Source organism: Carassius auratus, chromosome 3, assembly GCF_003368295.1.
Source record: "Carassius auratus strain Wakin chromosome 3, ASM336829v1, whole genome shotgun sequence".
Taxonomy (NCBI): domain Eukaryota; kingdom Metazoa; phylum Chordata; class Actinopteri; order Cypriniformes; family Cyprinidae; genus Carassius; species Carassius auratus.
The window spans coordinates 2,028,799-2,045,654 of record NC_039245.1 but is presented as its reverse complement, the minus strand read 5'-3'; the positions used below and the strand labels follow the sequence as shown (position 1 = coordinate 2,045,654).

Sequence of the window (16,856 nt, the reverse complement as noted above, 5' to 3'; positions counted from 1 at the left end):
TGTGGGAGCATCTCTGACAGAATGAGGCTCTAGTGAGGACACAAATATGGCAATGACTCCACTCAGTTACACTTTCGGAGCACCGAAAGGGCTTCCACTGCGAGACCTGTAATTACTCTAACCACAGAACAATGGCCAAAGATCCTGGCACCAACATCATTTTTGTGAGCATTTCAAGGAACAGTCTCAGCAGAAAAGTTGTACTATAAATCCTTCAGGTTTCATGTTTAAACCCAAAAATGAGTGGAATTAAACATTTAGATTTGAAACGTTAGCACTTAACAGTAAGGTTCTTGGTAAAACTTAATATTTAAATGTATTTATGTGCATATTTTGAAGTTAAATAAATTTGAATGTATTTTGAACAAATATAAATTAATGAATTTTGTTTAAAGTGCTGTTCATTCATGATACCTAAAGAATTAACAAATGTTAACAAATCAAACCTTACTGTTAAATGTTACCACTAAAATTACTACTATAAAAGCACAGTATATAAATATGTATTAGCATTATAGCAACCAGTTTTGGGTAAGTTACTCAAAAAGTAATAGATTACAAATTACTGATTACTACGTAAAATTTTTAGTTTGATTACATTACTGTTTACTGAATGTAAAAAATAATAAGATTACTGATTACTTTACTGTCAAGTTACTTTGAAAACATATTAAACCCTAAAAAAATAATAAAAAAACACTACAAAGTTAAAATTTTATTTTCAGTAATTTAATATTGATTGAAAAATATGACAAAGGTATGAAAACAGCAACTTGACAAAGATGTGTGAGCATTAAAGACCTTAATAAACTGAATAAGGTTCTGATCAGATTTGAAAACAGTATTGATGAACATACAGTGCATATTTGAATGCTAAAAATTATGTTTGTGATGACTTTACAGATAATGAGCTCAGATGGGTAAGACTGGATTACTTTATCAGAGAACATTTGTTTTAGATAAGACTTATTTCATTTAAAATTAGACACTTCAAGCTTTCCATAGAAAGGTTTTGGTTCATTTTAGTGACGCGTTTTAAAAATAAGTTTTGTGGAGTCTGAACAGCTGAAAGCTGTTTTCTTTATTTTACAAAAGCACAATCTTTTGTTGATATTGTGAGCATACACAAATAAAAGTAGACTCTTCAAAGATTAAAATGATGTATTACACTTATTTGTAAGTGAAAGTAACATAACTATATTGACTGTATATGCTGTTAACTGTAATGCATTACATAACTGTGTTACCAGAAAAAAAAATATTACAAAACAGTAACACATTAATCACAACCCTGGTAGCAATGCACAGAGGCTATGCTTTTAAATTTTTCAGTTTGACCAAAGAAATTTATTTTAGAAGCCAAAATAATCATGCCTACCTTTTGGAACCAATTTTTGTTTCAGTGAGCATGTTTACCATGCTAAAAAAAGTTACATATGTAGGCAGCTTATTAGCTTTTAAGATATATCAACATTAGCCAAAATGAATATCAGTGCAATGCACTTAAACTGCAAACTTGTTACAGAACCTACCAGCACACAGCACTGCTCTTTAAAAATAAGCAGAAAGATAGCGAGAATTATATGTCTTTTCACCTCTACTGATGTTTGTTTTTCTGCTCAGGTCATTAGATTTGACTATCACAGAACTGCCTGCACGCTTAAACCGTACATAAAAAGGTGTAATGCTGCATGTGTTCGAGCTCACACATCTTTGTTCACTTGTAAACAAGAGGTGCACACTATTGCAGTGTCCTTAAGCATTTCCAATCAAAGCAAATCAGATCAGGGGAGGTTGAAAACCTCCCTTTGGCGCCTTCACATGTCTGTGCTCAGACATGGCAGCCGTCTGTGCATGTAAGTGAATTTCCATTCCATTAGGGTGACAGAGGAGCACCCCTGCCTGCCGTCAGCCCACTCCAGAGACTAGCTAATGAATCAAGTGCACGAAGAACAGCCCGCTCCTCATACACCAAAACAATGACCATTAAAACGCTCCTCCACACTGTGGGAAGATGGCTCCAGTCTGTTGTCATAACACTCGGCTCTCGTGGAAAAATGTAGAATATTTAGAAAATTTCTGACATATCTCATGGGTGTTTTGAGGAAAAATGCAGCAGCTAGCTGACAGAAAATCGCAATGTTTCATTTTTGTCCTAATGCTTAAAGTATTTGTGACCCCTCTACTTCATGAATGACAAAGTTTCTCATGAGTGGGATCTTGCAAATCTGTGAGAGTGACTAACTTCATGGCAGGGATCAAGTCATTCAGAACTGAACTGAGAATGCCTTTTAAATACAATTCAATTCCTTAAATTGAGATTTTCAAAGGACATAGAAAAAAGGAGCTGAAGTTCAAAGAAATGTAAGCAATTAAACAAAGGTTTAGGGGTATATGGACAGAAAGAAGAAAAGCATGGTAAAAACAGACAGAATAATCAGAAAAACAATTGAAAGAAATAATAGATACAACAGATGGAACGATAAAAAGAATGATAAAACTACAGACAGAAAGATAGAAAGAAGGATAAAATTACAGGCAGAGCAACAGAAAGATTGCTCAGAGCCCTCAGAAGAGATCTGCTTGTATTACCAGCTGTATGAATCCCATTGAAAAGGTCAAGTAAACAAATAATCTAATAACCCATAATAAAAGATTTGTAACAGCTATCCATAAGCTCATCTCACATTTATCATTTCTTTCTTCACGCCAGCTGGTCTGATACTTTCAGAGCCTTAAAAGTACACGCACCGTGTGGCCTGAAGGGCTACAGGCGATGGAGGTGAACATGCGGTGTCACGTTATGGGGATGCAAATAATTTACAGCCTTGGTATGCAGCACCGCCGGCCCTTTTTGCCCCTGCCACACGAGGCTCGCCTGGCTTGCATTCTGGCATCTTTAAAAGGTCTCCCCGACTAAATCTGGCACTTCATCAAATGTGAAATTAATGACCTGGGATTCATCATGCAAATTCGCGGTGGAATATCAACTCTTAAACTCGCTTCCCGCATGCACACGAGCTGATGGTAATCGCTCCCAAGGTCATCGTGAATCTTATTCGAGCGGACGCCATAAGGCATCCGTACACTTTAACGGAAGTGAAATGGATGGCTCTCTCGTCAAGATGCTTTGTTTGTCATGAAGACGCGAGGCGAAAATTGAGACTCACGCATGGATTTCCCACATCAGATAAGTTCCCTATGACTTCCCACTGAGCCAAAATCAATTTGTTTACCGTTATCAGATCAAGCATTTAAAGGTATTCAGTTTCACTCAGCCTCACGCGCTCGGCTCAAATGCCGCGCTTCTCTTCTCTTCTGCCCAAGTAGGCAATTTCACGAAGATAAAAGCCAGATAATTTTTTATTTTCAATGATAAACGCCATAGGCTTTGTTAAATGACCTAACTTGGCAAGAGAAGCTTTATTCTTCTTCGCAGTATCTCTAAATAGATAAACAAGGAAATGTAACACAGTAATGACCTCTTTCCTAACTGGGTCCTCATCAAAATTCCATTCTCTACACATACTGTAAAGCAGGCGTTCATTATTTTCACAGGAAATTAGCGCATCTACGGGGACTGCAGTGCTCTTGTTTGTTTTGTAGGTTTTTCTTCTGCTTTCAGACACGCGTTAACCATTAGCCAATCAATTCTGAAGAGCCTAGCATCTGCCGCATTGTGATCCAGGGCTTTAGACACCTACGAGCCCCAAACCTGTTTCTCCTCAGCCACCTTTTTCCTAACCGGCCCTCATCGGCGTTACCTTTCCCTGACATTTCATGTGCAACAAGAAGATTTTTTCTTCGCTAACACCACCTCCTCCCTTCTCCCAAAACATTTCAAAGATGGAGGCCCCAAACAATCCTCAGATCATTGCCCCGGCCTCACCACAGTGATGTCAAAAAGATGGGTTTTGACATGCTGTTGCTATCTGCCGTCGGATAGGGAGAATGTGTTAAATGTTAATACGGTTTTCTGCTTTTCCGAGTCACGGACCTGCAGGCTAGCTACCTCTGATAAGCCCACGCTGGGATCAATTTACAGTAGCAGAATGTTTACAGGAGTGATCAGTCCAATGGCTGCAGGAGGGAGCGGGGAGAACAGCAGCAGGAGCGGTCCAGGCTGCGGTCTTGGCTGGAGAGCCTCTGCGACGTCCTTGAGGAAATTACGTAACCGAGACAGTAGCAGCGAACCTCTCGATGTACAAATAGCTTCTTTATCCTCTACAGCTGCTTGTTTGTGAGCTGGTTTTTTGGCTGAAACTTAAAACCTTCAACTTCAGCACGACACAATAAAAAAAAAAAAGGAGAGGTCTGTGCTTCTTAGTGGGAGCACGCAGAGAAAAGCCCAGAATAATGGCCTCCGACAAAACATTTACCAAGCCGCCCACTGGTATATCCTCTAGAAAAGTCAACATGGCTACTTATCAAATGCATATATTTGTTTCCAGGTTGCTGTTTGGCCTACTGTCCAGCTGCTGCGGTTAGCCATGAGGGACTCGTCATTTCATATCTGGCTATTATTCTCTTTCCCGTCTGTGGTGCTGCGTATATAATCCTATACTGCACTGGCTCGTGTGCAAACTGGGAGACAATGACACAGCTGTCGTTGTGTAGCTCTACATCTTGTGGACTCAGTCATGCATAATACCTTACTCACACCCCCTGCAACCTGGACACAAACATTTCCCTTATTTTTACATCAGTGCCACTTCACGTTCTTTCCCAGAGTTGTGCAAACATCAGAACCGAAGAACTGGCTTCCTTTTGATTCATGGGTCTCAATTAGAATTTAATTGACCACAACCTATAGGAAGTTAAATAGGAATGGCAGAAAAAAGTAAATAATAAGAATTATTATTATTATTGTCATCATGTGACATAATTGAAAATGTATTATTAAATGTAATATTATTAAATGTATAAATGAAAAATATATTCTTTATCAAATATAAAAAGAAAAAAGTGCCTTAAAATATTATAATTTTAATAATATTAATAATAATGTATAACAATTAATAATGTTATAATAATTTAAAAATATGAATATAAAATATTGATATCCTATATGTGCATGTAATAAATATTATTACATATAAAAATATATAATAAATAATAAAAATATGGATATAAAAATAATTATAATATATATTATATATAAAGTATCGCCTATATACAGCCTTAAATAGGTTACTATCTATACATTAACCAACAAAGTAAATAACAATACTTTGTCAAGTTAACATTCAAAGTTGCCATTTGACTTAAAATCTGCTTAAAAAAAAACTGAATTCTGTATCCTATTAGGTACCTCAATACAAATTCAGCTTTTTAATTGGATTTTAAAAGGCATTCTCAATTCAGTTCTGAATGGCACACAACCCTGTTCCCTTCACGGTCAAAGAGCCCCTGGCATCATCTGGGCTAGCCCCTCCATTAAGCTCGTCTGGTGCGACAAGGAATCCTGCAGTGGCTGATTCTTTAGATCTCCCCATGTTTCTCGGCACGACAGCCAGAGACGAACTCCACTGTCCTCATTTAGCTGGCCTTACACAACTACGTGGAGCGCGGAAAAAAAGGAGGATGAAAGGAAAAAAGGAGATGATGTCCAGAGGCGCACCCAGATAACAAAAAACATGAACACCACAGCTGCTATCTCAGGCAAAGCGAAGGAAAAGAAATACAAGGGAAGGCAAAATTATTTAAAGCCTTCCACCCCAGCTTTGTCTCAGGCAGCACCTCCGTACCCTCTCGGCCTTTGATGAGGCTCTTGAGGCGGTTTTGACCCAGATAAAATAAAGGATTAAGTGCGTTTGGGAATCCGACATTAAAGCGTTCTCTCCTTCTCCAGCAAAGCACATTTTGTAAAGAAACAAAGAGGAAAGCAAAGTGCAGAGAGATGGTGTCAGAAGTGGGAAGACAACATGCAGCCCATTGCCTCTCTTCTCACTTAATCATCAAAAGGAGTTAAAATGCCAGTAGACATAATGAGGTTGAATAGAGGGAGCGTGCACACTGCTTTTTTCCCCTCTACTTTGAGTGGGTTTTCTGCTGTGCAACATAAAGATGCAAAACAAAATAATTAGGTCATCACCAGATCTCCAGAAAGATCACGAGAATGAACCTAATTGTATTTTTCTGCCTTTTAATAGGGTAGACATAGTAGTGGATTCTCTGTCATTTTAGGTGGAATTAGTCTAACAATCACAACCCGCACTGTGCCTGGGCTGGCACTTCCTGTACTCCAGGGGGAAAAGCTTAGAGTCTTGTAATGACGCCGATTCTTCAATTATTCAGTGCGCTGTGTTTGAATATCAAAGGCCTGAAAAGTTCAAAATGGAGGAGCCAATTGAGGGCCCTTGCTGGGGCCTGTGATAAGGCCTCTCTATTGTTGCGCTGCTGTCTGCAGATATTGATCTGCGGCTCTGTGGGTGGGCCCTGTGGAGGATGAACCTGTCCACCGCCTAAAGCCGGACCGCTCATCCCGTACCAGACAGGGAAATGGGTTGCCATGGACACCTGGCGAAATGTCTGCCAGGAACGCCATTTGATTGACGACACAACTGTCAGCACTGTTCAAATGCTTGTGTTTGCTTTGAGCTGTCACTGACCTTAGACAGTCACAATGCAGGACCAATATATGAAATTATGAAATATATTTTATCAGCAAAATTGCCATTAGATGTTTTTTTTTTAACATATAAATAAAAACAAATATTGCATCAATATCTACTAGCGTATAGCTTCACTAGCTAAAACGGTCTCAAAATAATGTCAAAACAATGCACCGATATCAGTGACTTTAGAGTGTTTTTGCTCTCAGCACATTCATCTCGCTCTTGAATAAACCAGAGGCACAATGCATTCTGGGACACCTTAAATAGAATACTAATTTAATTCGGTTGGCATATGAATTGATAGTTCTAAAACAAACACCCCACGAAAGGGAAGCTTGTGAAAAGACAAAAAGTCTGAGGGGCCAACAAAAACTAATCGAATTGAAAAGACAGACTGGCTAATAAAGCTGTGCCAAACACGACTCTTCATCAATTTGATGCTTGGAAAAGGTCTCGCGTTGTGTCTTGCAAGTTTGTTTACAAAATGCCACGGCTGAAGTGAATTAAAAAACACTGGCATGCTTCAAGGTATGGATGCGACACATCTTTCTCTGTAGCTTTAAGAAAGGTGCAGAGGACTAAAAAATTGTTTTGCCCATGCTTGCCTTTCTGACTTCTCCCTCCCCTCAAGCAGGGCATTAATTAATCCAAGCTGCCATGTAACAACCTCCCTGCTCAAATGACTAATATCCACACACTATCTTTTCCTCCCCATCTATTTCATTTACATTAACTTCTGCACTCATTCCTGTCACCTCAAATAAACCACATCACAGGCTACGAGTGTCTCACATGACCAGGGTTTATGAGATCCAAACAAGAATTAGGCTCTCTATATTAACGAAATTGCAACAGACTCAGCATAAGTGGGAGAAGACCGATCACTCACAGGGAAATGAATGGAAAAATCGTAATGCGACTCAGTAAAACCTTGTGGAGAAAAATTCAATCAAAATGCATGCGGTGTGATGACTTTTATTTTTTTTTAGCCATTCAGCCTCTAGTGAACAACTGATTTTTTTCAAGTAAAGCTTTATGCCATAGAATAAAATGTGAAAATATCCTGAGCTTGTGTTAACCCCAGACCTTATTTTTAGGCATTAAACCAAAAACCCATTCAAAAAACCCAATGACTTCGGAAAGATGGAAAAGGAAGTGCTGAAGTGAACTTGTTTCTGGATTTTTACACCAAATGTTTTATTAACAACACAGAAAATAGGGTGTTACCAATATGACCGGTGCGTGAACCAGCTTGATTTAAAGAGGCACATGCACATGTGAAGAATCGCCAGCAAGCCGTGCCCAGATAACTTCACCCATCCTTCATTCTTTTATAACCTCCAAGATATGGCAAAACGTTCAGCTTTCCGCACTGCTCAGGGTTGCTTCCAGAACAAATCAAGTCAAAAAGCACTAAAGGGACAAATAGTAGTAAATAATAAGATAAGCAGAGAAAAGGAAGTGCAAGAACGCCGGGAGAAAGATTCCACATAAATTTATAACAAAAACACACCGACGATATCGTCCACCTCTTCTAAGTGGCTTGAAGCGGAGTGCGGTGATGCAGTTTTTTGATGAATCCTCATTAGAAATCACAGCCTGAGCCTGACTAACTAATACATCACCCCCTGTGTACATTTGTGAGATCAGCAAATATAAGAAGCGGCCGAGATCAAAACACAGCGATCTCGGCTCAGCTGGAGACCGGTAGAGAGGGCTTGAGCTTGGGCGGGCGCTGCAGTGAAGCGATCGCTCCCTGCCTAATTACCGCATGAGCAGAACAGGCTGAATTCACGCCCTTGGCCGGGGAGGAGCTCGACGCAAGCCCGAGACTCCGGGATACAGTCAATCAGACGAGAGTGAGTGAGACGGGAACCCTGCGCTGACAGCATTCCTCGGGAGACTCTCTCCGCCACACAATTAACACCAACTGGATTCACTTTTTCGAAGGAAATAGCGCGACGACTAAACGCGTAGATTCCTTGATATTGTTATTTCTGCCACATTCGTGCATCTGATTAAATATTGATTAACATTAATGAGACTGCAGGCCCTTCCCATCTCCTTCCCCGCCAAAAAAACAACAACAACAACAGCTAAAAAAACACCTCTCCTAGTTTTCGATCCAAATAACTGAACATCAGTTTTAGGAGCTGAAGAGACACAGCTGTAAGATGTGGAGGTTCGTGATGCAGGGTTTTTTTTCTTGCTTTTCTTCGCCTTTTCTTCCTTTTCTCCACAGCTCCCTGAGGTTCACTTGATATGTTGGGGTTTGTTTCTAATGAGCTGCCTGCTGGCTGGGATGCAGTTCTATTTCAGAGCAATTACTGTGCCCGTAATCTACAGCGAGCCCTCAACATGCCAACTGCACCTCCTCCTCGTATCGGGCTCCGGTCTCGCTGCCTCTGCCGACTGACCAGAAGCAGGGAGGGCTCACATTAAGCAAGGCCTGTCACAGCTGAGTGAAGGCCCTGCTGGACAGAGTTAACCAGCACGACGGGAGCTGACATTTGTTCATTTGGATGTGTTAAACACAGAAGCTCATAAAACATAGCTCGAGCCCTGCCGCTCAGCAGCTGGATAATTACTTTCAGGCAGCCAGAAGACAAACACGAACGCGAGTGCATTAAGGGGCTTCGGCTCAATCTTTTTCCGTCTGCTTCTGTTCTCAATGCTTTCCTGCCTGGCTTTAATCAGTCTATCGCGTCTCTTCCTCTCGCTCTCTGTCTTCATTCTTACAGCCAGGTGGAGATGCTATTATTTGAGAGCAGGTCTATGCCAAAATGCACAAGATGCTTCTAAACGTAGAATGAAAAACCTCCGTGGTGTCTACCTTTGAACTGACCACAACTAGCAGATTGGGTGGATAATCTATCTGTGAATTCTTTTATAAAAAGAAATACTTGTGCATGAATTCAAAACAATCAGCAGTTCTGTGAATGCAGCTCCGGCTCCAGCTGCTAATACAGACAACCGCAGCCTCAAGGCACGACTAAACTACTTGACATGGCATCTTTTTTTGTTGTTGTTTTAAAAAGAGCAGCGCAGAGCTTTAACTACCTTAGACACTGAGGGAGACAATTCCCAATAATTGGTTATGGCCAAATTGAAAAGAGTGAAAGAGTGTGGGGTAAGATGTAATATTTAATATTTATCAACCTTCTTATAAAAATGTAAGGCAATATCCAGTCATTGATGCAAGCTATATAAGTCATTTTGTTAAGTTTTGCATTGAAAATAGACAATATAATTTATGTAATTAGTATAATTCATAATTGAATGTGAGAAAACAAACTTTAACAGGGCCATTTGTGCATATGATTAAGAGTCAACATGCATTTTAAAATACATTTTTTTTTTATTTAAATTGCTTTAAATTTTTTATTTAAAACCTTTCGATAGAAATACATTATATTTGTGACAGCATTTCTCTGTCTAAATACAACATACAGTAATGACATTCTTTGGCACTAATGCACATAACTTTAGTTATTTTTTTTTTATAACTTTGTCCTTACATAACACATAAATGAACTGTCCCAAAAAAAATTCAATTTTCATCTCTGGACACATTTGAGTATCAGTCAACAGGGATATGGGCTGACCACACAACAAATTTGACAAATGAAAATACTGAAAATACTGTATCACACACAACAGCTTTCCAGAAATAAAACAAAACCACCATCGCTATAAAGATGCTTCATGCTTCCTTTGCAATGCAGCCATGATTAAAAAACTAAAAAGCTAAAAAAAAAAAAAAAAAAAAAAAGGCAGGGAGAGGATTGGTAAATTGTGCAACAGCTGCAAAAGCAAACAGGCATTATTATGAATGTGAGAGACTAATCACTCTTCTACACTCAAACACACAAACAGGAACACATGTGCCCAGCAAGGCCCGGCAGATGGTCTCCGCCCCCATTTCCATACACGTGTCGCCTCTCTTTCTTTTTCTCTCCCTCTCGTCCCTCAGCAATCTCCCACCTCATTCTTCCTTTGCCTTACGCTCTATCTCTCTCTCCCAGAGGGCCATGCACCGGTGCACAACACGCACACATGACCTAGGACATTCACAACCCTCTTGTTTGCATTCAAGCAATAACCAACTTCCACTAAGAGCACGCAAACAGAGCAGACAAAAGGATGTGATCACTTAGAGTCATGGCCCGTGACAAGCGCAATAGCCCTGGCCTTTACCTGCCTGTCAATGCTTACTGAAGGGTTTGAAAACTCATCAGGACTTGATGACATGACCAATCTCTCATTTCAGCGACTCACTGAGGGCTGCGAGATGGGAAGTGGATGGAATAAATGAAGTGCTACACTACGAGCCAAGACAGATTTCAATGCCATGCAACAATACAAATTTAACTTTTCTGGTTAGCTTTTAATGCATCTTGATTGAAGAGATCATATTAGCTCTGAAAACAAAACACACACACAAAGTACAGCATCTGTGATTGGGCCGGTTTTCAAATTGAAGGTTAAATGTTAAATTCACTATCTTTGTTTGAACATGCTTATATAATTCTCTGCATATCTGCCCCTTTCAAAAACTTTCCCCAGCACAGTGAAAGGATGGGTTCACTCTCAGGCCTGAGCTCCAATTTATTTTCGACCCTTAAATATTTTTGAAATTTAGCAATCAATCACTTTAAGTGCCATTACCTGGGGGGAAAAAATACAACTGATTTCCAATGCTATTTCTAAAATGAAATAATGAAATTAACCATAATTTGATTTGGCAAATGTCTGTATTTAAATAAAATCTAAACAGTAATCTTTTGATGAGACTGAGGGGGAAAAAATAACATAAATACTAAAGCCAAAAGAGCCATTAATGAAATAAAGCAGCAATTTTTTACATTATACAAGACTTGCTTTTGAAAGTGTAGTTGACACATAGCAAAAAATAAATAAATAAATAAATAAAATAATAATAATAATAATTATTGTCCTTTTTTATTTATTTATTTATTTATTACTTTTGTTATTCATTTTAAAGAACCCTACAGTTGACTTTTTAAACTACAAACATTCTGTGTAGTCTTTCAAATAATATAAGGTTATAAAAGGCGGACAAAAACACATTTATGATAATAAAATATATTTATTATTCATTTAAAAGTATATTTTAATTTTAAAAAGGTATTTTAATTTAGTATACCATATAGTGCATTTATTTTGTAGTATTTAGTATAGCATTCCAACTCTCTAACAGTACCATACCTAATCACAGTTAAAAAATATACAGTAAAAAAATGGAATTATGCTGCATAAATATATAGTATTTACACACACACACACACAAACACACCAGCTTTGTCATACTAGCCCTTGTCATACTAAACCAAAAAAATACATTGCTACAAAACGTCACATGGTCTGAATTGTGTTTTTTTTTTTCTTTTCTTTGATGCATGAGCCTTTTGAGAAAGAAAAAGTGAAAAGCAGAAGTGTCCAGGAGGCGTGATGGTATATAGGTGCGTTGGGTACTTAAATAAATGAACAGCACTGAGCAGATGTAATGGAAAGGAAAGAGAGAGGAGCAATTGCGCATAGTCAGCACAGATGGGAGCAGCGAAGAGAAAGAGAGAGGGAGGGGGGAGAGATGGGGGCCGTAAAAGATATGCTGAAAGAAACCAAGAGCCTTGTGACTTTGGGCCGGATTGATTTTAGCCGTGAAGACCAGGCGACCACTCCTCCCACACCGCCCACTCCAGGTCAGGCTGGGGTCCTGCGGCAGGAGGGAGATAGGAGCGGGTGCAGGACGCCCCCGGCTTTAAGGGTCAGGTGAGGTCTTTCTGGCAGCTGCTTAAACCTGCCCCGCTACTAACACAAGCACTGTACAAAACGCCCTAGTCCTGAGGGTGAACGCAGACAAGCAGCGTTAGTAAAATGTGCTGGGAAAAGCACACACACACAATCACACACACACATACATATATATATAGGGATAACATATGCTATATATGCACTGACTGCTGGGACTTTTAATAGAAGCAAATAATTAAACATCTCTGTTCGACATGAAGCTGTCGCTGAGAGACGCTCCTGTAAAGTAATTACTTGCGTTGATGAAAATAATTCTGCCATTGGATGCAAACAGTTCATAAGAACTCAAACTTACAGGTCCTGCTGATACAAAATAAAACATAAGCTATTCCTAGACAACATCATTTGGCATGCCAAGTACACGTGACCCACATGTAAAGAAAGCAAATTGAGAAAATAAATAAAGCATTGTCGCGATTTCTGTGCCTAGTCCTGAATGAGACCCCAGCTGTAGTGAGATGTATTCAAAATGTCTTGCATCTCAGCTATAAATAGTCTCAAAGACCCAGATTCCCAGTTCACTCAGCACACGTGAACGCGCACACACACTCACACACGGAAAAAAACAGAAATGCTTGTGTAGGCACATAAATATTTGAGAAACAGACAAATAAAAATCTAATAAATCAACCCCTATGTCACAATGGTCTTAGAACACCAATCCCAACTTAAAATAAAAAGGATTGTGCCAAATACAAACTCAGACTTTAAAAATTCAAAATTCAAATACATTTAAAGCAATACAAAATCACTGATATATAAAAACAAAACAACTTTCATGATAGGAAACATGAATAAAATGACAGTTAATCTTCACGTAATGCAACCTGGTACGGAAGTATCATACAGTGAAAAGAGCATCTGTTCTCTCATAGAAATGAATGACTGATATACCCTGGCTTGATTAGAAAAATAAAACCTGTCTCTTTGTTAGAAAAAAATATGCTTATCTCTCAGATGTATTTGCAATTAAACTGACATGGAATGCAATTTCTATTGGATAAGGCAAAGGTTAGAGGTGTCACTGAAGGTTAATGGTGGCTCTGTGCGACAGATGAAAGTTAAATGAGATCACTGATCTCAGTCACGTCGAGTCTGGAGAGAGACATGCACTGGCACATTGGATCTGATGACTGATCAATACCATAGATTAACTTTTGATTTGATAAATCCCCTTGAATTGTCATCACTCTAGGTGCCGACTCTATGTTTGGAAAAGGCACTGTTGACAATCAAGTGTATCAGATAATCAGGGAATGAAAAGATGCCCAAGGGTGCAATCTAGCACATTAATGACTCTAAAACTGTGAATTACTTTTTTAAAACCGTGTAATATGATCCAAGTTATCATAAAAGAGATTTAAATATGATCTAATAAGAGTGACTATAAAAGAAAAAAGAAAACACAAACACACATTTAAATAATCGAGAACTAAAGCAAACAAAATGCACTGAACAGACACATGCACACACAATTTGCTGAGCACATGAGGATATCATGTAGCAAAGTCATAAGCTTCAGCAGAATTGTTCATCACACAGTAAAACCACATGAAGTGTTTTCCCTCTCCCAAGAACTGGAAAATCAGTTCACACTCTTTTAAACAACATTAAGATGCATAGTTATATATAGACTACTTTTAAGGTTAATTCAAAACAGATGACATACACAAACTTAAATAGCGACAGATGATTCACAAAAGATGCACGACCAGAAAACCATCAAGAAATCACACTAGTAGACACAATCCCTGTCTTAAGACACTGTCCACTTTCATCTGTGCTCCACTTACACGTTCACACACCCACACTCACACAAGTCATTTGTGGCAAGCCACTTCAACATTTTTTGTTAACTAACTAGTATCTATTTTTTCATGTTACTAATACCTGTGTACATTTACATTACATTAAGTCATTTTGCAGATGCTTTTATCCAAAGTGACTTAAAATTGGGGAACACATAAAGCGATTCTTCTTAAAGAGTCAAACAGACACAGGAAGAACAATTTTTAGGCAATGTTTAAATAAGTACAAGCTAGAAAGAGAAGGGATAAATAAGAGAAAGACATTTTTTTATTATTATTTAGGGTTAAGTCAAGTAACGATCAAAGAGATGAGTTTTCAGCTGTCGCTTGAAAACTGTATTTAATTAGCAGTAAGTAACCCAACAGTGACTACTAACTTTTTAAGTTGAACAAGTTCACAAATTCAATGGATTTCACAGGCTACTGTCACTAATAGGGACTTGAATGCATTCCAGATTTACTAGTCTTTTTAGTTACTAGCACCTGCTAACGAGAAACTACCCCAATTGTTATGGCTAACATAACTTACCTCAATAGTTAAAGATGCTTTTTCACGCCTTCCCTAATGACTAGTCCAAACAGCTACTTTAAAATTCAATTAAACTTGCTAGTCACAACTGAAATATGCCAGTGTCTATTACATAGTAGCTACCAGTGCCTGGTATATATAGCCTGCAATTTAATGTTATTGTAACTGTAGCAAAGGATAGCTATACTATCCTAATGCCTAATGAATTGCTAGGGACTAGCTTAACAGAAAAAGTGCAAACATCCAATGAACAGTTACTAGTCAAATCGAAAACATAATGGTCACTATCACTAACTAATAAAATGCTAATTACCATTAAAAGGTCCTAGCAATAGGTTTTAAGGAATACATGTTAAAACGGCTTGCCACAATCCGCGACTCGCATATTCGCACTAGATTCCGCGGGTTCGGAGAGAAACGTCGGCGCGCACGCGCTCACTCACTCACCTGCTGTAAGTACATGAAAGTCAAGGCACAGGAGAGCTGCGGACACATGTCCACGTTCGGCAGGGCGACGCACGTTCCGCCCGTCAAGGGATGCTGCATCGTGTTTGCGTCCGCTCGTCCTGTCCTGTCCGCCGAGTTTCACGGGTTTTTAAAGACTGCTTTAGCAGAATAGGTTGCTGTAAACGAAGCCTTGAAGCAGCCAACGGAGTTCGCGCAAACGCTGCTGAATACCGGCTAGAGGCGAATGTGTGTGGATGCTTGAACACGAGCGTCCCAGTGGTGAGCGAAAACACAGCGCGCGTCTGTTTAGTCCGTGATGATTTGAGAAAAAGCCCCTGTAAATATGCAGGAAACTCTATTCAGTCCGTTTTTCGGGCTTGTAAAGAAACTCACTCACGTGCGAGAGATGCGAGAGTTGGTGACTGGACGTAGAGAAGTTGAAGCGGCTCTGGTTTTCCATTCGCTGTCAGAGGAGTCCGCGCGCACAGTCTGTTTCATTGAGCAGCATCTGAATCTCCGAGGCGAAGAGATGCGGGGCGGGGGCCAATCCTAAATCACACATTCATTTTTAACGGGGGTGGGGGAATCTCTCCATTTTTTCTATTGCGTGAAACTTAGTTGTCCTTATAATGTATTATTATGGAGCCACATAAAGCGCGCGCACAGAAATGAACTTAGCACGTAAACAAACTGCCATCACATTTGTGTTCCATTAAAATAATTTCATATTAGCCTGTAATGCTTTGTGCTGTAAGGAAGACCTGTCCAACCTAATACCTTTACTGAATTTATATCACTTGCATTAACATTTACCATTACACTGTTCAAGCAAAATAAAAGATTCTAGATAATAACTGGATGAAGCTTCTCTTATAGCCCTTTGAGTAAAAGTTTTTCTTTTCTTTTCTTTTTTAGTGTAATATAAATGTAAGCCTAATATAAACAATTTAACCCTTTAATGGATAGCTAATATTTATTTGCACTGTGTGGTTCAGTTGGACTTAGTAGGCAACACAATTTTCTTTCTTTCTCTCTTTTTAAATTGAAAATAGACCAAATTTTTTTTTGCTTTGTTGATCATTTGTTTATATTATCAAAATTATTATCACAAGCTACTAACAGCTGAGATAGCCATAAAGTTTACCTTTAAATTTGTCATTCTGTATTTACACAAATCATGTAAACAAAAATTTCTGTTTAACCCCTTTACTTGCAAACATCGCCGACTGTCTCCATGCCAAAAAATGGAGGGTGACTGGTAAGGGGTTAATGAAAGATTACAAAAAGTGATTTGTTCAACTTGGGAAATGTGTATGTGGGAGAAACCTGTGCTCACCTAACAGTATAAAAACAGATGTGTAAAAATATATCTGTACGAAAGCTTATTAGCATATAAAATAGCATGACAATTTCTGTAAAACATAATTAGATGTTTACATATATTCTTTACATTTACCATGGTAACCATAAGTTCTGTGGAAATGTGACAACATGCATGTAATTGTTATAACTGTTATCAAAAACATGTTTTATATGTAAAATATTGAACAGAAAAAAAAATAAAAAATCACTGACATCAGTGCAGAATTGAAAATGCATTCCTATTACAAACCATCTGAA

At 38.7% G+C, this 16,856-nt stretch overlaps 1 protein-coding gene across 8 annotated transcripts in view; it reads right to left on the bottom strand.

Annotated features, from left to right (window-relative positions):
- The window catches only part of LOC113042980 (RNA binding protein fox-1 homolog 1-like), a 231,696-nt gene that overhangs the window by 97,270 nt on the left and 117,570 nt on the right, over positions 1-16,856 (bottom strand). For 4 of the 8 annotated variants that reach the window (XM_026202035.1, XM_026202103.1, XM_026202042.1 and 1 more), the window contains exon 1: positions 15,237-15,627. The exons of 3 other annotated variants lie outside the window; for them this stretch is intronic. In XM_026202035.1, coding sequence (XP_026057820.1) covers positions 15,237-15,335 — 99 coding nt within the window. In that variant the 5' untranslated portion in view covers positions 15,336-15,627. One more of the 8 variants, XM_026202056.1, reaches the window with a different exon arrangement.